Source organism: Lathyrus oleraceus, chromosome 7 (genome assembly GCF_024323335.1).
Source record: "Lathyrus oleraceus cultivar Zhongwan6 chromosome 7, CAAS_Psat_ZW6_1.0, whole genome shotgun sequence".
Lineage (NCBI taxonomy): Eukaryota > Viridiplantae > Streptophyta > Magnoliopsida > Fabales > Fabaceae > Lathyrus > Lathyrus oleraceus.
The window spans coordinates 43,339,694-43,361,877 of record NC_066585.1 but is presented as its reverse complement, the minus strand read 5'-3'; the positions used below and the strand labels follow the sequence as shown (position 1 = coordinate 43,361,877).

Genomic DNA, 22,184 nt, shown 5'->3' with positions numbered 1-22,184 from the left:
AAAAACCTTGAGTACTACTTTTTGTTCTTGGTTGGAATATGTGAACTTTTAAATTTTTTCTCCCTTTTTCTTTGGTATTTTGTTTTTTCCTTTTCAATTAAATCTTTCTCCAAACCTCTTTCTTCAACTTCTTTCTCAATTTCTTCCTTTCTTGATTTAACGATAACTTCTTCCTTCTTTTCATCATTGATATTTTCACTCACTTTGTTGTGTTTATTTGAGTTAGTTTGAATGTTGGCATTGGTTTACATATAACGTAAATGCCTGACTGAATGACCAGTTTGTGTCACAAGGTTTTTATTAAAGAATTTATGTGTATCTGGCCTTCCATAGTCACTTGCATATCTCCTCCAATCTTGATGTACCATCTTGTTGAGGAGAGAATGATTCTGCATATTTTCCATAATTTGAGTTGTTGCTACTTTGATATTGCAACAATCTTCATTGATTTTTCAAGAAGTTTATTACTTCATCTGGTGGAGGGAAATATCTTGTGGGATGATTTCAGCATAAAGCTCAAAATAATAAATTTTCTAGTGGATAGGAACTTCCTGCATTTGTTTGTGAAAGCTTTGACAATTTTGTTACCTTGCACAAACAAATTTAAGTAGAACTAGATAACGCGATCAGTAGATTAGTGACTATAAATAAAATATGAACAATCATTAACAGATATAAACCAAATACTTAAAATGATAAAAAAATATTGCAATGTGTTTGAAAACTAATGCTAGTTCTCGACAACAGGGCCATTTTGTTGTAGTACAAATAACAAGTGCAATATTATCGTATCCACAAAGACTTATTGTGTTTTTAAGATAGGTTCAACAGTTTTTATGATTCTAAGTAAGAGTTTTTTTTATTGTTGTTTGTTTGCAGAAAATAAAATGACAGAAAATAAATTGAGATTTTGGTGTTAATAGTGAAAAAACATGTTGCGGTAAGACATCATCATCATTATCCTCATGTATAACCATTCGTAAGTAATATACTCTTCTACTCATATATTAATACACCCAACTATTTCACTCACCGCAACTCATCTTTTATGTGAACGATGTGATATTAGTTGTATTACCTAATAAGCAATATCTCACACTATTAAATACAACGACATTAAGTTCCAATAATGAATAAAGATATTTATATCAATTAGACATTAAGCTTTACCTTATCTCCCGGCATTAACATCCAATATATTTAGACTTAGATCTAGTAACGACCAACACCTCTCGTATGTCAAGTCGTACTATGAAAACATATTTTAGGTAGCTAATTAAAATAAACATTAAAAATGAAGAATCATTAATATTAAAGCTTAAGTAGAATTACATAAAGCGCCATGACCGTAATTAATACATGAGTATAAAGATGACTACACCTAACCCTAAAAAAAAGAATTATCTACGATTACTCATCGTAGATTTACAGTCAAACCCTAGAAGAAAGAGGTTGAGTAGCATCTGTAACGATCCCTTGAGCACCGCTTCCGCTTTTGATCTTCCTCTAATTATTCTCTCCTGTTGAGATCAAGGTGAGCCTAATACCTTTATGTACTTATATGAATCCATAGAGACTCCCTTTAAACTGAACATGACACCCATATTATAGGCTTGAGAAAGGTAAGCACTTCGCCATCCTCGACTAGCACATAAAGCCTACATTCACCTTGAAGTAACTTAGCCTTAAAGTCATTTAGACATGGAGTCTTCTTGGCTGCCTATGTTCTCTTAGCCTTCTTTGTGCATGTTTCTGACTTAACCAACTTTTGTTGCCCATTTATGGCTAAGAGTCTGATGCCTATCTCTTGCTTAGCCAACTATTTCGCCCGTTTCTAACTAAGCGAGCTTGGTGCATCTTTTTTCCTTAGCCAACTTTTTCTGCCCATTTCTGGCTTAACCATCTTTGGTGCTTGAATGATGCATTTCGGTGTTTTCTCGGTCCTTTTTGCGTGTACTTAGCATATGCATAGTTAAAAAGTTCATACATGCATTTTATCAAATTTTCCTGATAAATTGGGGGGGGATTGATTACTTGTGAATTAAGTTACTAAGTGTTAATGTATTTTACATATTTTTGACACTTGTCAAGCATCCTCTTTACTATCTTTGAATTCAATATTCTCAAGGTGCTACCCAATTCTAGCTACATTCGAATAGCAGGCATTCATATGAGGATTTCAGATCCTTTGCTGGAGCCTGGATATTACACCCACTGTTAGGATATTCTCTTCATTCCATGAGACAAGCTTTCTTCTAGCGAAACATAGTGATATGGATAGGGAGGCGGTGGAATTCTTGGAGCAATTCCATACCATGGAAGTGAATGATTTGTTTAGATACGAGACCAATTATCCCACATTGATGAGTTTTCTGGGTTAGAGTTTAGAGTTTAACGTTTATGATTTAGATGTTATTCTTATAAAAGTATTTTTATCGGATGTTTTATTCATCTACTTTCTTTTTATAGGAAGGATGTTTTATATTTCAATAGACGAAAAGAAGACAATGATGACAATAGTCGAGGCTCGTCAAAGTGAGACCCTAACCATTCATTATACCAATTCTATTGACTTTCAAACAAGATTAGTAACCATTAACATCATATCATATATTATATAATTTTAAATATTTTATAACACATATCTTTTAGTCATGATTATGGATGTTGCATTCGATTTTGGTCGGGTTTGAACTAAAAATTCATCAGATCCAGATATAAATTTACTTGCGGTTCAACTCGATTTTAGATAATTGATTAGAAAAATTCGACCCGATCCAATCCAATTTCATGCGGTTTGATTTAAATCCGTTTTTGGATATCCAAAATATAAACTATATATTTTTTAATATTCTAAAAATATAATAAATAATAAATTTGATATAATATATAACATAATATTAAAAATTAATGTTAGATTATAGTTGAAACATAATAAAAATAAATAAATTAAATTAAATTAACAAATAATATTAAAAGAATAATATCATCAACAATATATATATATATATATATATATATATATATATATATATATATATATATATATATATATATATATATATATATATATATATATATATATATATATATATATATATGCAATTTGGTTCATTTTAGATCGGTTTTAAAAATCAATCTAAAATTCGATCTAAACTGAGCAACAATATTCATTTTTTTTTAATTTTTAATTTTTTTAATTAATTTGTAATTTTTATTTAGATGGATTTAAGTTTGAATATTAGGAGAGTTAAATTCCTTATTTTAATATTTGAATACTAATTCGGTAATTAAAAAATAATATTTTAACTTTAAAATATTAAAATTATTTGAAAAACATTTTTTTTACGGTTGCGATAATAATTAAATAGTTTGAATAAATAAAATAAAATAAAATACATTGTTACTACTAACATTTGACGGAGAAGGCAATATGAACGCAGCAGTGGTGAACGGTTGGGTTCATACTTTCAGTGATTGAGAGAGCACCCAAGCAAGCGAGTAGCTTCCACTCTCTCCAATTACAATTTCAACTCCACTCTTTTTCTTTCTTCTTCTTATTATTACTATTACCCTTTTCCATTTCCCCCTTCATTTCCCCCTTCAAATTTAGGGTTTCCAATTCCAACAATCTAGGGTTTTCATGTTCTTCGAATCTCAATTTTTCATGTCTTATGAATCGATATGTTCTCTCTTTTCTCCGAACCCTTCCTCCTCGCCGTCACACTAACCGCCCTCTGTTTCTTCCTCGCGCTCTTCTCTCTCTTCCGACCGTTTTCCTTTCGGTTTTCATTCACCAGATTCACGCCGCCGTTCAACCACTGCAACTGCGCTTCCTCCGATTCTCAAGATTCTGTGCCTTACTTGAACGGAACTGTTGCGGAGATGATGGAGATCAGTCCTTCTCCTGCGCCGGTTGTGTTGCCTGATCGTCGCAGTGGTTCTTCTATGATGGAGGAGCTTGTTCCCGAGATTACTACGCACGCGCTTAGTTATTTGGATTATCCGAGTTTGTGTCGGCTTTCCATGACTAATTCTTTGATGCGGAAGGCTGCTAATGACGATAATGCCTGGAAAGCACTCTATCACAAGGTGAATACTTCATTGCTCTTCATGTTATCTTTTTGACCATTTTAATTCCTAGGTTTTAATTCCTAGGTTTAGAACAATTGCTGTTACAAAAATATTTGAGCTGAAGTACTTGTAAATAAATCCTAGAATGTCCAATGAAGGTGTTTGAAAATAGGAAGAAACGGGGTATGGTTAAACCTTTTGTGATAGGGTGAAGAGGGATAATTGACTCATTTGGGCTTCAACTTGACTCCTGTATTGTCCTGTTTTCAAATTGCTATTGCCCTAAAAATGCGGGGTTTAGTTTGTAGAGGAAAGTGGGTTTGTGTGGCATTGTTTCTTGGTTGTTCCCTCTTAGATAACAATGTAAATAGTTCAAACGTCCACGCCGGTTATGTTTCGTATCTTGCTTGAACTACTAGTTTTTATGAGTCCAAAGAGTCATTGAAATTGAATTGGTACTGGTGAAATACAGAGTAGTCAATAGCTTCCAATAGCGGTGCTATCCCACTATAGCGGAGCGGAGCAGAGGCCGGCCGCTATGGGAAGAGCCTTAGCGGTGCAGAACACTATACAGCCATTATAGGGTAAATAGCGGGATAGCGGAGCAGAGCAGTTCCCGGGCCAGAGCATTTTCTGGCCCGCCGCCCTTTTCCCCTCTAAAAACTGAATTTACCTCTTAAATTTACAATGTTTTAAGGGTAATTTTGGGTTTTTCAATCAAATTTGAGTTGAGACTCAACCTTAACCTTCCCGCACTTCAAGAGTCATGTGTGCTTTGATTTATGAATATTTTATGAGTTGAGCTATTTGTTTAATTTTACATTAAATAAATATAATTATTATATGTAATTTGCCCAAACAATGATCAAATAGAGCAGTCATCCCAGTCATCCCGCTATACGCTATCCCACTTTTGGGGTCGGCTGCTCTGCACCGCTATCCCGGAATGACTACTTTGGTGAAATGATCTTTATGTTCTAGGATGAAGTCATATAGAAAATTGGCACGGACCTAAACATCCTCTAATTTGTCCAGTTTAACCGAGAGTTTCTGTGACTACATAGACTGACCTTTTTATATGATTTTTGTGATTCTCATTTTGCCATGTGTATCTTTCTGTTGTAATCTTTTAAAAATATTTTTTAGGACTTCACATTGGAACAAAGTAGCGTCACACCAAGAAATGGGTGGAAGGCATACTATGCTGCTACAAGAGCAATTGTGATTGTTAATACAGAATTTTTCAATATCGTAAGAGACAAGTCCATTCCGGCAATGCGTCGGTTTTGGCTGAATGCAGATTACGTGAAATGCATCCATGCCTCAGGAGAACTTTTTTCGGGGTATGTTTCTTTCATGAATAAATGGTCTCTTTTTCTGTTATAAAATTATTCATCTTGCATAGACAGGATATATCTTTATTATATTTTTGTTTAAGTTGTTTTGTGATGTATTTTGGTTATGGTACTTGCATGATATACCCTGTGATACTTAAAAAGGGATTGTCTTGTATTTAAATTTAAACCAGAAACAACAGATGTTCTAATGTTAATCCTGTGTAAGCTTCCACTCCAAACCAATGAATGTTTTCAAAGGAAAGCCTAAATGACAGTTGTTTTAGTACATTTTTTATTATTGTTTTCAAGACAATTTATTTTGCTTTTTCCAGTATCACTCCTAAGTAATAGTGTACACTACTCTCAACTCATTATACTGCATCACAAGCTTATGACAATGATTAATAATTAATGGTTAATAAGGATAATTTTAAACATCTGTTATGCTCGTTCATTCATTTATTGTTTTTTTAATGGGTGGAAAAACCTGAAACGACAATCATTTAGGAACACTGTTTGAGAGGGAAAGGAAGATTTTGGAGGGGAGGGGAGGGGAGAACTTATTTTTCATTTCTAGATTAAGCAAATTATAAAATCTTTCTAAAATAGAATGAAGTATGATTGGATTTTTAGATCTTTTAAACATATATTAAGATATAGACCTAATCCTCCAAAATCCTCCTCCCTAATAGACACTTAGAAAAGTGGGTAGTATGATATGGTCCCTAGTAGTTATCTGCTTGACCTCCTTCCCTCTTTCTCTTCCTTGCCCGCACTCTATTAGGCAGGGGTTTTCCCGTGCTAGAGACATCTAATCAAGAGTACTAGCAATATGAGCAGTTCAATTTTTTTTACTGTTTTTCTAGCTTATATTTTGACTAAACTACTGAACTCTCAAGTATTAGATTCAGGTCAATAAAACTGGGATTTGGTAACTTGGACTTGATACTCAAGATATTGGATAATAGATCCTATATATTAAATGAATAGTTTTTTTCAGAGATCTTGCAAGTTTGTGAAATCATATGGACAATTCTTTGTACTTGATTGTAATTTCTGTCATTCTTCTCTGAATAAATACTGTTAAATAACCCTATATTCCATGCTACAGGTATAATGGAGTAATGCGGGGCTGGCAACTCGTTTTCAACTGGGAGCAAGGATTGAACTTTCAGGTTCGGGATGTACGAGCTCGGGTCTTGAGTGACATGGCTTGGGTTACCATGAAAACATACGTTGACATGGATACAGGGCCATTCAACGTAACCAACGTGTTTGAGTTCCATAATGGTCGGTGGTATATGGTTCATCACCACAGTTCTGTGATGAATGGGGATGTAGAGCAACAAATTATGCATGGATAATAATAGTAAGAGAGATGATATGTTATTATGTCTGATACTGGTTTCAGAAAAGGTTTATTTGCAGAAGCGCAGATGCTTGAAATTATTTTCGTAATTGGAAGTTTTGTTTTGAGTTTTGAATCTTTTGTTTTCATACTGTATATAATACAGGAAATTGCAATGGGGCTACCAAAGATTTAAAAATAGAGTAAATGGATTAGTAAACACAAAAGATCGATGGAAAAGATTCTCCGTGAATCAAAGTCGGATACCGATGGCGAGACTTGTGAAAAACCAAGACTGCAATTGCGGGAGCTAATGCAAAAGCATACTCCAATTTGGGCGTGCATTTTAGTAGGATGTACATTTTTTGCTGAGAGATTTTTCCAAACTTGTGCTAACAAATGATGATTTTGTTGTAGAACGCTCTTCGCTCATCAAATTTTAGAAGTCAAAATGTTGTTATTTCAAATAGTAAATTTTCACTTATTTTTATTTCTTTAACTGTGCTTTTAAGGGCACAAGTTTGCAGTTCCTTGCACATTAACCCCCTTACAACAATTCTATCATTCTTATTGTCAAATTGTTTAAGAAGTATTGTAGGAATGTTACTACTGCACGGAACTTGCCATGTAAAAGGGGGCTAATTGATTTTTTTGACGATTAAATGGATATTTATAGCTGAAAATCTATTTTATTTGGTAATATTATTATTAATGAAGCAATTTATATGAAAAAGAAATTTAAGATATCTATTTTTTAAACATATTAATATGGTTTTATTTTTTTGGGAATTGGATTGAATTGCGCCTTCACTTCTTTTGAAAAAAGAAGAGGATCTCAACTCTTAAACATCCTCACACTGATAAAAAATTCTTGGAATTTAGGATAAGTAGAATTAAAAGAGTGGCTCACATCACTCTGTCCCAAATAGAGAGAGAGGGGGAGCGAGGGAGAGAGAAAGAATGACAATAGCTTTTCTCTCAGTTTCAACTACTCAACATTATCATCAAGTTCAATTGCACAAGCCAAAAAATCCATGGTCGGTTACAACTTCCCCTTGTTTTTCTAAGATTCTTGTTCCTCCCTCGCAATGTTCTCCTTCTTCTACTCCAACTTCCCTCCTTTCTTCTTCACCAGAAGAACAACTTGCTGTTCCCAATCAATCAAAATCCTCAACCCAACAAAGGTAACATCCATCCATTTTTCCTTTTTATCAAAACTCTTCAATTATCATCTATTAACAACAAACTTTCTATTAGACTGTCTCTGTCATGTAGAAAGACATCAGCATATTTTAAGGTATATAGTTTCTGAACATGTTTTAACAGTGGTTGTAAAGCATGTGGGAAGCAAGAAATAGAGAGAGGATGCAATGGTGAAGGAAGGATGCAAGGTGGGATAGCAACTGTGCCTGGCTTTGGATGGTGGCCTATAAAAGCTTACAGACCATGCCCTGGATTTGTTGCTTCTGGTGGTAGATACAGACGACAGGGACAAAGCATGGACGAGGTTGTCTCCGGTAGTGGTAAAATTAAAACACCCTCTCCTAAAACCGCAACTGATTCGAAGCCGGTATGCATCGTCTTTCTTATATATATGGACTATCCAATTTATCATTCATGAAGCTGCAACAAGTTCAATTATTTCATATGATAGATCTAAGATGTCTAAATTGTGTGACTAATGATTTTGTATGAAGCTGCAACAAGATCAATTATCATGGTTTGCTACCCTCTTTAGCTACTAATCAGTAAAATATATCATGGTGCCATATTTTGCAGTGACAAAAAGGAAGGTTTGAAGAAATTAAAGCAGTGAGTTTTTGCAAAGAATATACCAGCCATGAAGGTGAAACAAAACTAAGGGAGTTAAGGAAGAGGGCGATGTCAGGATTTCTCGTCTATATTCTGTAAGGATTTTGGACATGTATACGGCTAAAATAGGGCCATGCAATGTAATCATATAAATGATAGTATTTAAATTTTTACAGATTTTTCTTTCTTTTTCAATTGATCACCAGTTCCTTACCATTACTAATACTTTTCTGATACATGAATTTACGTTAAAAGACATATTTATGTTGCTATAATACGCGCTAGGATCGAACTAGTTTGGATATCAATGGCATTATTCTATCTAACAAATCTTGTATTTTCAAACCAAAAAGCTACGGACGAAGAAAAATGTGATGTACATATGTTGTTGCCTACTGAGATAGAGACATGTAACGGGATTACATTAATCCATGGTGAATCTTTGCTCATTTCTGAAGAAGCCTCTGCTTGATGGGGTCTTGTATAGGTAAATCGGCAGGTTTAGAACTTTCTGATTGAGATGAATGAATGAGTGTTTCCATAACAGCCGACACAATGATTAGGAACACCACCGTTAACAAAATTCCTTGCCATGTCGATAGGAGCGAAGACCACTTGAAGAATTTGTACAGAAGGAAGCCAAGGAGACAAGACCAAATTAGCACAACCTGTTAATAATTAGTTAGCATCAGTAATTTTTCCTGTTTGGTAAACCTTTACTCAAACTGAACATGCCAACAAACCATTATAGATCTTTTATGCCGGCGAATTTTTTGAAGTTCAAATTCGCTGAATATGTCCGTAGTATTGTATTGCTCCAGTAAAGCATCCTGATTGGTGAGAAAGTGTTACAATTTTTGCATTCTCTTTAGGAACTTAACATTTACATACTCGTAATACCTTGGCGACAAAAAGATCTTTGCACCACTGCGCAATGCCATCGGCTGTTTCCGGAAGTTCCTCCATTTTGTGCCGCTTAGCTTGAACCTTCACCTGAAGAAAAAAAAACAGCAGAGGAATAGTCCAACTGTAGGATTGCGGATAATCCAGATATCGTTAACTGTCAATGTTTTGACTGCCTTACTGTACAAGGAATGCCTTGAAATATTCTCAACATTGTAGGTGAAGGCTCAGTCTTCGAAACTGTAAACGTGCAATCGTAAATGACTGGAACGAATGTCCGTGTATGCATCACAGCTGTGACGAAACCCTGGAGAAAGATTATATCAGTAGTGAAAGATGTTATCAGCTTCAACAAAATCAAAATGTGTAAGTAATCAATTTTGTTCTAAGATCGAATTTTGTTCACCTTAGTACGAGGAACCAAAACGTTTTTCGGTATAGGCATTCCTCTAGACCTAGCAAATTCCTGAGCTTCTATAAGTTTTGTTTGTGTAAAGCGAGTTCCTTCGGCAAAAAGAGCCAACCAAAAAGGCACCGGATTTCGCACTTGCTGCTCAAAACCTGTCTGCCAACAAAAATCAAGAGAAATATATAAATAAAAACTCTGATAAAAACATTCTGTTAAATACATATATGTATATTTGGATGACTTATTTTGATTTACCTTCAGTGATTTTTCATCTTTAGCCCAATTTCTTGCTAGAAATAGAAAATCAGCAAACCACATTGACCAACCTAGAACCTACATAGATCAGTTAAAATCGAATTTTCATAGCAGAAGATTAATATCCATCTCGGTTGGTGCGGTTTGCATTGGATTCGATCTAGAAAACCCTATCAGAAACCTTATCAGTTGCGTTGCTAAGAGATGATTACAAATACTTACGGGAAGATATTTGATTTCGTTCTTCATAATGGCGACAATGCTACCAAGGCAACCCATACGCTGTCACAGATGAAACCATATGATATAAATAAAAGATCAAAACAAAGATGTAATTCAACTCATTACATTAGAACATGAAGTAATTTACCTCAGCTAGAACCCATCCAATAAGCCAATCAATGTCACTCCTGTGATTACATATCAGAAGTGCATTTTCTTTACCTAAAATTCTCTCAAATGCAAATTTATGAGATCTTGTAGCAACAGAATGTTAAAGAAAAAAAAGAAGATATAAGAACTTACCTAACAAATTAAAAGTTTCTGAATCTGCATATAGTTCGATCTGCAACATCAAGATCATTCAACTAGTTAGATTTTCTTGCCTACCAATATTCTTAATCTAACATGTAGCGTACAGTCGACATGCATTCGAGTGCATTATAAAGTCGGCACACGTCTATATATAGGGTTAGATGAATCAAACGAAGAGTATCAATGGAGATACGACAATCGGTCAAACAAACCTCAACGCCCGCCCACCAATCAACTAGCCATATGAGCTCCAACCATAGTACTTCTGTGAGCACTTTGTTTACTTTTTTGTAATAATATCTTGATATTGGACGAAAAAGAACATAGACGACAACCTGCAAATTAGTATTATTATATCTTTATGATATGATTAAGTAAAATAACAATCAACTAACTAAAAGTTAACCTAGGGATCCTTTGTACATGAACAATTACAAGACATTTTGAGTTGGTCAAGATTATGATACGTGGAAATTCAACCGATTTTTTGGGTGTAAATAATGTAACTCTGTATAACTACAGAGATTCATCTTTCTAGTCTCGTGGCACGCCTACAGTTTTCCACTACTTGTATGAGTGGGGTTCGTGCTATAAATTTAAGTAATTAATTGGTCAACCGCATCTAAGATGATTGAGAATAGGAACTACTCGATCAAATAGTCTTCCTTCTGGGCATGAGTCTTCCCTAAATGCTTATGCTAATTTATTTAATGGAGAAAATTTCAATGTTAATGATAAGGATGCTAGATTAGTTAATGTATAGAAGCCTAAGTTATTTAATGGATACGAATTTTAAAGTATATGATGATTGTTCATATATTTTGGTTTGCTTCTACTCATTCTATAGAAGACACTTTATTTAATTCCAACAGATCCAAATGTACAAAATTTAAATGAAAAATACATGTATATGCAAAAATAATTACAAAATAATATAATGATATATAATGAACGATTGTAGATTGAATCTTACCTCAATTACATTAGCAATGATGCCTAAAAGAATGACACTGTGTGGAATTGCCATGTAGACTGACATATGTTTTTAAAATAGTATTCCCTCCGATCTTATTTATAATTAAAAATCTTCTAAAATTTTTGACCTTAAATATAAGCCAATGTTAGCAAATTTATGTTTATTTAATGTCTTTATTTCAAAACTATCCCTACATTAGTTACTTAGATGACAATTTAATTAAGAGTATATTAGTAATTAGATTATCTTTTCTACATGAAATCAAAAAAAATTAAATTCACTTAACTATCATTCTTAATACACGTGAAAGTTATCTTTTTTATTTATATCAAACTTATGGGTAAGGATTCCCTCCGTGAGAGATTACACTGAGAGGGAGCAGTGGAAATCTCCACCATTCAAAACCCACATTTTTGTTTTTAATATTTTATTGAGTAGTTTTTCACTTATTCATGGAGACAATCCACTCCCCAAACTTATATGTATTTAATATATATATATATATATATATATATATATATATATATATATATATATATATATATATATATATATATATATATATATATATATATATATATATATATATATATATATATATATATATATATATATAAAATTTACAATGATGACTTTTCAATATTAGGGAAATTATGCATTAAAAAGAATAATAATTTCTTTCACCAACAGTTTTTACCTTAATCGTATTTTTTATCTAAATCATTAATCTCGAGATCTTTGTTAATACTAACTTCTTTGATAGTTTTTTCAGTGTTTTTTCATTTTTTTAATTATCTGTCTTCTCTCCATCTAATGGTCTTCTCTCTACATGCACAAATCATCTAAGTTTATTTCCGTCATCTTCTCCACTATGAATGTTACCCTAACATTCTCTTTAATATTTTTATTTGTAATTTTATCCCGTCGAGTCTTACCACACATCCACTGCAACATGCTCATCTCTATTACATTTATTTTATTCTCATGTTGATTCTTAATCGTCAAACATTTTGTTCTGTATAAAACAAAATCATTAATAGCGGATAGCAGAGCGGAGTGACCGACCCTAAAAATAGGATAGCAGGATAGCAGATAGCGGGATAACTTTTGTTGACTTTTTAAAATTGACTATTTTTTAGACTAAATATATAAATAATCTATATAAATAAATTATTTTTGGTGAACATTAACAACATAAATTTTAAAAAATAAATAAATAAATAAAATAAAAATATATATTATTATTATTTTCATTATTAAATGTTATTATATTTATTAAATTTAATATTATTATATTTAATAAGTTTTAACATATTATAAACTAAAGGGTTAATATACTTTTTTTTAACATATTACTCTAAGGCCCATTTGAGGTCCATTTCAGTTTTCTATTCGATTAAAAAAAGTCTTTTTATTCTTAACCAATCTATTGGGTTATACATTTAATAAAACCCTAACCACTGCCTTTCTTCTCCCTTTCTTCTTCGCCGTTGCCTTTCTTCTCCGCCGCATCTGCAAAACAACTAGAGAAATACAACCGAAGAGAAAATAAAAACAAAAGTGGATAAACCGTGTGATCCGCGTTTGCGGCGATCTCGGTCGCGTTTTCAAACAGCGCTCCGCCACCCTCTTCTCGCGCGGCTGGTGGCCACTCTGGCCAAACCGCCCGGAATCGCGCCTTTTGCGGCCGCGATCCATAACTCTGGTACAAAATCACATGTCTTACAACTATCCGATAAAATTTTCTCTTCAATTTAAATTGTACCTTTGTATCACATAAAGCACTTTATGCCCTTCTCCATTTCAACCACACAACTTGAATTCGACGGTTTATTTTCTCTTCTATTTCTCCATCATTTTGTATTACAGACCCAAGATATTTAAACCGTGTGACTTGAGGGATAATATGGTGTCCAACTTTCACCTCTAAGTTAGAAATGTTTTTCATTTTGTTGAATTTACATTTCATATACTCTGTCTTACTTCAGCTCTCATTTAAATCCTCCTTCGACTCTCCAAGAAGAACTATATCATATGTAAAAAAATATACATCTTGGTGCTAGCTCTTGGATGTGTTTCGTGAGTACATCCAAAACTAAGGTAAAAAGATAGGGATTTAGGGTTAAACCTTGATGCAATTCGATTGTAAAATTCTATATTTTGGATAGCTCGAAATATAAGCAATCCTAACCCATTTCTTCTCTAGGGCTTTCCACAAAATTTCTCTAGGCATTCTATCATATTTCTTCACCAAGTCAATAAAAATTAAGTGCAAGTCTTATTGGTCCATCCGGTACTGCTTAATCATGCATCGTAATATATAAATCGTGCCATGGTCAACCTTCCAAGCATAAAATCAAATTGATTCTCGCTGACTTGAGTCTCTTTTCTTAATCAGTCTCTTTTCTTAATCTTCGTTCAATCACTTTTTCCCATAACTTCATAGTATGAATAATAAACTTAACCCCCTATAATTTGCACAATTTTGTATATCTCATTGTTCTTATAGACTAGAACTAAAATGTTTCTTCTCAATTCATCCAACATGCACTTTGACCTCATAATTTTATTAAAGAGTTTGTAGAGCCACTCAATACCTCTATCTCCAAGAATTTTCCACACTTCAATTGTCTGGTCCAACCACGTTACTGTTTGTTACTCATTCTTTTCAACGCTTCCTTTACCTATTATTTCTAAATTCAACAGTAGTAATTATAGTTTCGATATGCTTCTCTTATGTCAAGTCGGCTAGAGTCCGGTGAGATATCATATCCTTCATTAAATGTGTTGTAGAAATACATCTTCCACTTATCCTTTATATCTTTTTTCCTGAACCCAAGACTTTTCCCTCTTCATCTTTAACACACTTTACTTGATCCAAATCTCTAGTATTTATTTTTATTTCCTTAGCAAGTCTATATATGAATTTTTCTTCCTCATTGGTTCCTAGAGATTGGTATAATCCGTCAAAATCTCGGATTTTTGCTTCATTCTTACCTTTCTTGTATCCCACATTTCATCATTCTTACACCCAAACCAATTTTTAAAACAATTCTTTTTTACTCTAACTTTACTCTAAACATTTTTATTCCACCACCATGATTCTTTACCCCTAGGTCCAAAATCTCTTGATTCACCCAACGTCTCTTTAGCCACTTTTCGAATCTCTTAGATAGTCTTATACCACATACCATTTGCACTTCCTTGTGGTTGTCCAAACCCCCCATCTAAGATCTTGTGTTGAAAAATTTCTTGTTTTTCATCTTTTATACCACCACTTGATCCTTGGCGCTACAACATGACTTCTTCTTTTTGCTATCCCCTTAATTCTTACATCCATAACCAAAATTCTATATTGGATAGTCAATCTCTCTCTAAGAATAACTTTACAATTCAAGCAAATCTTTTTATCGGACTTCCTGATAAGAAGGAAATCTATCTGAGAACATATCACTCCATTTTTATATGTGATAAGATATTCATCTCTTTTCCTAAACCATGCATTTGCTATAGTAAGATCCAAAGCCGACGAAAACTCCAAGATAGATTTACTCTCCGCATTCACCTCCCATAGTCCAAACACCTCACACACGCTCTAAAAACCTCTTGTTACACTACTATATGTCCATTAAGATTCCCTCGTAGGAAAAACTTCTCCCATTTGGGTATATCCTAAAGTAAACCTTCTAAATCCTCCAAAATAAATTACCTTAAGATGATTTGCTAACCTAATCTGAGATGAATAAACACTAATAACATTAAAGGTGTCTTATTCCACTACAAATTTCAAGGCTATGATTCGATCTCCAACTCTTTTCACATCCACAATATCCTTCTCCCACTCCTTGTCCACAATAATCTTCATCCCATTTTTCAGATCTAACTTTTTCGGTGTATCAAAGTTTAAATCCCGAGTTATCTAATTCTTTCGTTTTTTCATCTGTCCATTTAGTTTCTTGTAGACACATAAAATTGATCTTCCTCTTAACCATAACATCAACTATTTCCATAATTTTCCATTAAGTGTGTCTATATTCCATGATCCAAAACAAATCCTCCTCTCATGAACTAACTTCTTTATCCACACGTTTTCACGAAAATGTGGGAACCCTTACTTATTTTTCACTACATCTGGACAGCGATGTAACGACCCTTACTCTTTTGACATTGTATTCGAGTCATACAACACGTTGTTTACGGGCAACACCCTATCATTTACATTATTTCGTATTTGATCCATGCCATTGAGATTTGACCAAATTTTACGTTGTCTGTCGACTGTCTAACACAATCCTTTTATTTTATCCGAGTTTGTGATCAACCATGTATAACAAAGCTAACTTAGGTAAGATTGCAAGATAAAGTCTCTAATCTACAAATTTAGTTTGAGATTTTTGAAATAATAAACTTAGAAAATCAAAGACGAGTAATTTGAGAGAGAGAAATATTTTTTTAAAATTTTATGATCAAGAAATAACTAAATATATGTCACATACCACGATTTCAAAAAGAAAAACTAAATATATGTCACGACAAATTTAGGACCGGTTAAACAACATTGAATATCTAAGAAATCACTATGTGGAATTGCCATGTAGAGTGACTTCAGTTTTTTAAATAATATCAAACCTACATGTATTTGATGTGTATGCATATATATAGTTTACATGACAAAATTTTCAATATTATGAAAACTTTACATTAAAAGAAATAAGAATTTATTAAATCAGTTTCATTTTGTTTTTACTTTTCCTTCATTACCAGACCCGAATGTACAGAAGTTAAATGAAAAATGCATGTGCATGCAAAAATCCTTACGTAAAATAATATGAATGATATATAATGAATGATTAAGGATTGAATTTTACCTGAATTACATTAACAATGAGGCCTGAAAGAATGAAAAGAGTGCCTAAAGGAAGAACAACAATGGTAGCCGGAAATGCCATATAGTATGAGATTGTTGATCTGATGAAACTGAGAGAATCAAATAAAAAAGAATAGAGAGAGTAATTTGAGAGAGAGATTTTGATCACTGTGATCAAGGAATGACTAATTCATATCTAACTAACTCTACATAGAGTGATGATCTTTGTTTGACTAATTCATGTCTAACTAACTCTATATAGTGATAGGATGGTTAATCTAAGAGGTGTTGTTTTATTGGTTACAACATGACTTTATTACTTTAAAGAATATTATTTTTATTTTATTTAAAATAATAGCATAAAAAGATATTAAAAAAGTAATACTATATTTGTAAAAAAAAACTTAATGATAGAATGATGTTCTTTTGAAGTCATCTTTTATTAAAGTTTGATTATTTTTTTAGTTCTACTATTTCTCTTCTTGACAACTCTATATTTTACTTGTCAAGAAGACAATTAAAGTATGATAAAAAATATATGCAATTGATAGTATAAAATTATTTTATACTCAATCAATCATCACTGTGTATTTTGTTAAATTACACAATTGATTGATGAATCCTTATTAAATGACAATGTATAACTATTTTATATTATCAGTGTACTAAAAATAATTTGTATTGGTATTAGATTGATTTAGTTTGGCATGATTACACCAGGGATCTTTTAAGTTATTTGTTTACAAAAGATTGACTCTTAAGTTTGTTTTGTAATAACTTGATCCTTTAAGATAACAAATGTGTGCATTATTACCCTTTTTTTTAAATCTTTGACTAAATCGAACACGTAAAATACATAAAGTAGCACCAAACTACGTAAAGCATCATCCTAAATACATAAAATAGCATCTCAAATACATAAAGTAAGATTCTAATTCAACACGTTTGTTAACTTAAAGAATCAAGTTGTTAAAAAAAATTAAGGATCAACCTGTTACAAACGAATAACTTAAAGGATCCCTAGTATAATTATATCATTTAGCTTGGTTTATTTTTTCTAATTAGTTTTATCTTATTGTATTGATTCATTAGGTTTAATTTTTTTTATTTGAACAAATTAATTAATGAATTGTCATATAACTTTGAAATATATTATAAAAAAAAAATTCTATATGGCATCATGAAATTCTGGTTTTGACGTACTAGATGTTGTTGAGATATAATATAATCCAAGTTGTGTATGGTAAACCCAAAATTAATTAGGGTTTAGGGCTGTTATAACTGTTACTTAGTAGTCAAATCACTTAGGTGTATATAAAGAGATACTTTATAATTCAGTTTCGTAACACAATCATTATTCAATAATAGTAATCTTTATTTCTTTATTCTCTTTCTCTCTTTCCCTTCTTGCTAAAACTGCCTCACACACTAATAAATTGGTATCTAGAGCTCTAGTTAGACTCTTGATAGTGTTTTCAATAATCACATGTCAGTGATCATGTTTTTAGGATCGTTGGTTGTTAATTAATCGCTGCAAAGATGAATGGTACTAATGATATTCTGAATTCTCTTCCAATTTTCGACGACAAGAATTGGATCCGATGGAGAAAACATATGCAATCTCTATTTGGCTTTCATGAAATTCTAGAAGTGGTTACTAATGGTGTCCCTTAGCTTGCTGAGAATGCAACTGATGCTCAAAGAGTCTCAAATAAGAAGGCGAAGAAGAAGGATTGCAAGGTTGGATATTGCATTCAATCGACGGTAGATTCAGTGAATTTCGACAAGATGTCTCATGCTGAATTGGAAAAGGAGGCATGTAATATTCTTATCAAGTACTATGAAAGAGGTGAGAAAGTCAGAGTTGTCAAATTGCAAACTTTGTGACAGCAGTATGAATTATTGCAAATAAGAGAATATGAAAAGATTGCATGTTATGTGTCGAAGGTGCATAATCCCGTCCATCTCATGAAGGATTATGGTGAAACCCTAACTGATAAGGTGATAGTTGATAAGGTAATGCGTACATTTACCTCTGACTTTGACAATGTTATCGTAGCTATTCAAGAATCCAACAATCTTGAACCCATGAAACTAGAAAATTTGATTGGCTCGTTGGAGGCACATGAGATTAGGATTGTCGAAAGGAAAAGGGTTCAAGATTTGATACAAGCACTGCAGGCTCGGGTTTTGAAGAAGCATGGTGGTTCCAATAAATTCAAAGGTGAAGAAGATAAGACTCAGAGGAAGAAGTCTTGGTCGAACCCTCAAAAGCATAAGGTCAATGATATGGCTTTTGTATCCTCAAAAAGAAGAGAAGGAAACTCCTATCAGAAAGACAAAGAGAAAAAAAATGTGCACTGCTATAAATGTGTAAAGTGGGGCCACGCGGCCGAGAATTGTTGGTACAATAAAGACAAGGGAGCGACACAAGGGAAGTAGGAAGGGGCAAACCTTGCACGCCAAGATTCAGATGATTCTGAAGATATGATGGTTATGGTTGCAGTTGCAGATGACCATGTCAACTCCAAGATCTGGTTCCTCGACTCGGGCTGCTCGAATCACATGATTGGTCGAAACGTGTGATTAGCAGATTTCGACTCGTCGAAGAAGAGTAAGGTCAAACTTGCTAATAATAGCTCAGTGAAAGAAGAACTTACTGGTAACATAGTTATTCAAAGAAGCAATGAAGGAAAAACTATGATCAAATATGTACTTTATGTACCTGTAATGAAGTGTAATCTGCTAAGTGTTAGACAACTATTCAAAAAAGGTTTCTCAGTTATTATGAAAAATGAAGCCTTAGAACTGTTTGACACTCAGAATAATTTTGTCTTGAAATCTCCTTTGCCGAAGAACAGGACATTCAAGACCATGATCAGTTCGAATAAAGTACAATGTCTAAATACTGTTGTCGACCACAAGCATAGTTGGCTATGGCATTTGAGATTTGGACATTTGAACTTTCGATCACTAAATTAATTGATTACTTAAGATATGGTAATTGGTATACCAAGTCTTGACATGCCCGACAAACTCTATGAAGGTTGTTTAGTCGGAAAGCAATCTAGAAAGTCTTTCGTTTTGACTATGCTAATGAGATCCTCCTGCATACTCGAAGTTGTACATTCAGATGTATGTGGCCCTTTTGAGGAGCATATCATTGATGGAAATATGTATTCTATTTCATTTGTCGATGAGTTTAGTTGAAAGTTGTGGATCTATGTGATCAAGTGAAATGACGAAGTATTTGAAATCTCTAAGGGATTCACGATGCTTGTCGAAAACCAGAGTGAAAAGAAGATCAAAGTTTTGCAAACAGATAAAGGTGGCGAATACACGTCCAAGATGTTTGAAGAATTTTATGCTGAACATGGTATTGATCATGAGGTAACTTCTCCTTACACGCCTCAACATAATTCAATAACAGAAAGAAGAAACATGACATATTGGACATGGCGAGATGCATGCTAAAGCAAAAGAATTTTCCAAATCCTTATGGGGTGAAGTTGTTTCCATTGTTGTTTATATTATGAAAAAGTGCCCTACCAAAAAGTTGAAGAACAAGGTTCCTGAAGAAGTATGGACCGACGAACGAACATTAGTGAGTCATCTGAAGGTGTTTGGCTCTATTTGTAACAAGCATGCTCTTGATGCTAGAAGAAGGAAGCTTGATGACAAGAGTGAACCTATGGTTTTGTTAGGATATCATAAAACTGGTGCATACTGAAATTCTAGTTATCAGACTTTGGATGTCACACGGGTTGTTATGACATCCAATTCTGCACAGACAGGGATTATGCAGAACTTAAACGTAAGTGCAGTAAATAATACAAGTAATTGTTAACCCAGTTCAGTCCAACATGACCTACATCTGAGGGCTACCAAGCCAGGGAGGAAATCCACTATTAGTAGTATTAATTCAAAGCTAAACTCACCCGTTTACAACTTATCACTTAATCCCTACCCAATGCAATTTCAATCTTACACTAAGATCAGAGTTCCTACTCACTCCCCCTCAATCACCTCAGTGATTACTACCTTTAATCAATATTAAAGACAATTTGAAGTCACACTTCAAACAACTCTTGATTGTGCTTCACAACTTTAATCAAGATACACAGCACTCACGCTTAAAAGCTTTGAGCGACACAACACTTACAACTCAATGAACACCCTATGCCACAGCAATCATCTACTTGATAATGGCTTGGCTTACAAGATACGTCTAATACAAGACTCACAAAAATACAGCTGTGAAGTATGATGGACACACAAAATCTTCACGCCTCAAAATCCCCGAAACTGAATGAAGGAACACCTTCCTTTTATATTGCAGTACCTGGGCTTTTGCACCTGTATTCTCCTGAATTTAAGGTCACGCGAGTTCCCATAAATTCAACATTTAGGTTACTAACAAATAGGCTATTTGTTAGGTTCATTAAATGTAGCTTGGTTGTTGATTTCCTGGATTTTCTCTCAGCTGTTGAATCCCTGAAGAATAGCCTGAGAAAAAGCTGAAACAGAAAACTGAACAACCTACAATATAGCATATGCTGTCAGGAATGAATGTCACGACATTCAGCTTGACATCAAGGTCCATATGCTGAGTCTGTTTTTCCAGAAAACAGACTGTACAATTTTGCTGACCTGTACATGATCAAAATGACCATACTACAGTAACAACTTACATTAATAAATGTCAAAGTGTCCAATTTAACATTTACACATTTGGCCTTAAGTTAGTTCTGTTATTCTCTTGAAGAACAGACTAAGTAACATGCTGAAGTATAGCAGAACACCACTTTGTCTAATGTTCAGTAGCTGCTGTCAATGATGAATGTCATAACATCCAGTTTGACATTCAGTCAGTAGGCCTTATGCCAGGTCTGGTCTTTCCTTGATAACCAGACTGGAAATAAATACTAAGTTCTAACAGAACACCAGCTGTTCTATTCCTTAGTATCTGCTGACAGGTATGAATGTCACAACATCCAGTTAGACATTCAATAAATCCTGTGTTAGCTAATCCTGCAGTAACTACTCAAGTGTGTCATGACATCAGTCAAGACATCAGAGTACAGTTAGGTATTCTAACCTACAATGTAGTCACATATACATACCATGTCATGACATCAGTCAAGACATTAGTAACCAGCTAGTGTTTTACCATATAATGCAGCCAATTAAGCACCTACAAACTCCCTCTTTGGCAAATTTTTGGCTAAAACACTTTGATCCCCATAACAAAGTTCATAGCAGCGGAATCACACACCTAGCAGGAAATAAGCTTAGCTAATACACTCAGAGTGGCAGCACACTCACACACATGGAAGTTAAATAAAAACTTCACAAAGCAGCACACATATAGAAGTTAAATCTAAAATCTAAACTTCAACACACAGCAGCTGCAGGGGAGGGAATTAAATAAAAACTTCACACACAGCAGCATACAAACAGAAGCTAAATACACACTTCATCACACATCAGCTGCAGTAGAGGAAAACTTCAATCTGTCATGTATGAGAACCTGTTTTAACAGAGTTTAACAAAGTAAACTTCTGTTGTCCTGGGGTATCAGTTGTCACTCCCCCTTTTTGTCCAAAAATGTTGCCAAAGCAACACTTTAAATTACAGATCCACAAATAGTAAGTAGAATTACACAAATG

The 22,184-nt window shown here is 33.6% G+C and overlaps 3 protein-coding genes across 5 annotated transcripts; 2 read left to right on the top strand and 1 right to left on the bottom strand.

The window, feature by feature from the left end:
* Positions 1–3,411: 3,411 nt before the first annotated feature.
* LOC127100497 (F-box protein SKIP8) lies at positions 3,412–7,243 on the top strand. Of its 3 annotated transcripts, none has more exons than XR_007794426.1 (4): positions 3,412–4,092; positions 5,221–5,417; positions 6,523–6,827; positions 6,926–7,243. XR_007794426.1 is itself a non-coding variant. In XM_051037707.1 (4 exons), the coding sequence occupies exons 1-3, from the start codon at positions 3,685–3,687 to the stop codon at positions 6,773–6,775; spliced, it is 858 nt and encodes a 285-aa protein (XP_050893664.1). In that variant the 5' UTR covers positions 3,412–3,684; the 3' UTR covers positions 6,776–6,780; positions 6,926–7,243. The 3 variants fall into 3 exon arrangements, 2 of the variants coding, with proteins under 2 accessions (XP_050893664.1, XP_050893663.1); XM_051037707.1 differs by having other exon boundaries at positions 6,523–6,780; XM_051037706.1 differs by lacking the exon at positions 6,926–7,243 and having other exon boundaries at positions 6,523–6,895.
* A 305-nt stretch (positions 7,244–7,548) lies between these two features.
* On the top strand, positions 7,549–8,766 carry LOC127100498 (uncharacterized). Its single transcript, XM_051037709.1, has 3 exons — positions 7,549–7,943; positions 8,086–8,329; positions 8,539–8,766. Exons 1-3 carry the CDS (start codon positions 7,720–7,722, stop codon positions 8,539–8,541), a joined length of 471 nt encoding a protein of 156 aa, XP_050893666.1. The 5' UTR covers positions 7,549–7,719; the 3' UTR covers positions 8,542–8,766.
* Positions 8,538–16,655, bottom strand: LOC127100496 (1-acyl-sn-glycerol-3-phosphate acyltransferase 3). The gene is made up of 11 exons (XM_051037705.1): positions 16,517–16,655; positions 10,885–11,007; positions 10,664–10,703; positions 10,509–10,582; positions 10,361–10,420; positions 10,139–10,216; positions 9,881–10,039; positions 9,656–9,781; positions 9,472–9,564; positions 9,315–9,401; positions 8,538–9,239 (listed from the first exon to the last, which is right to left on the bottom strand). Exons 1-11 carry the CDS (start codon positions 16,595–16,597, stop codon positions 9,018–9,020), a joined length of 1,143 nt encoding a protein of 380 aa, XP_050893662.1. The 5' UTR covers positions 16,598–16,655; the 3' UTR covers positions 8,538–9,017.
* Between the last annotated feature and the right edge of the window lie 5,529 nt (positions 16,656–22,184).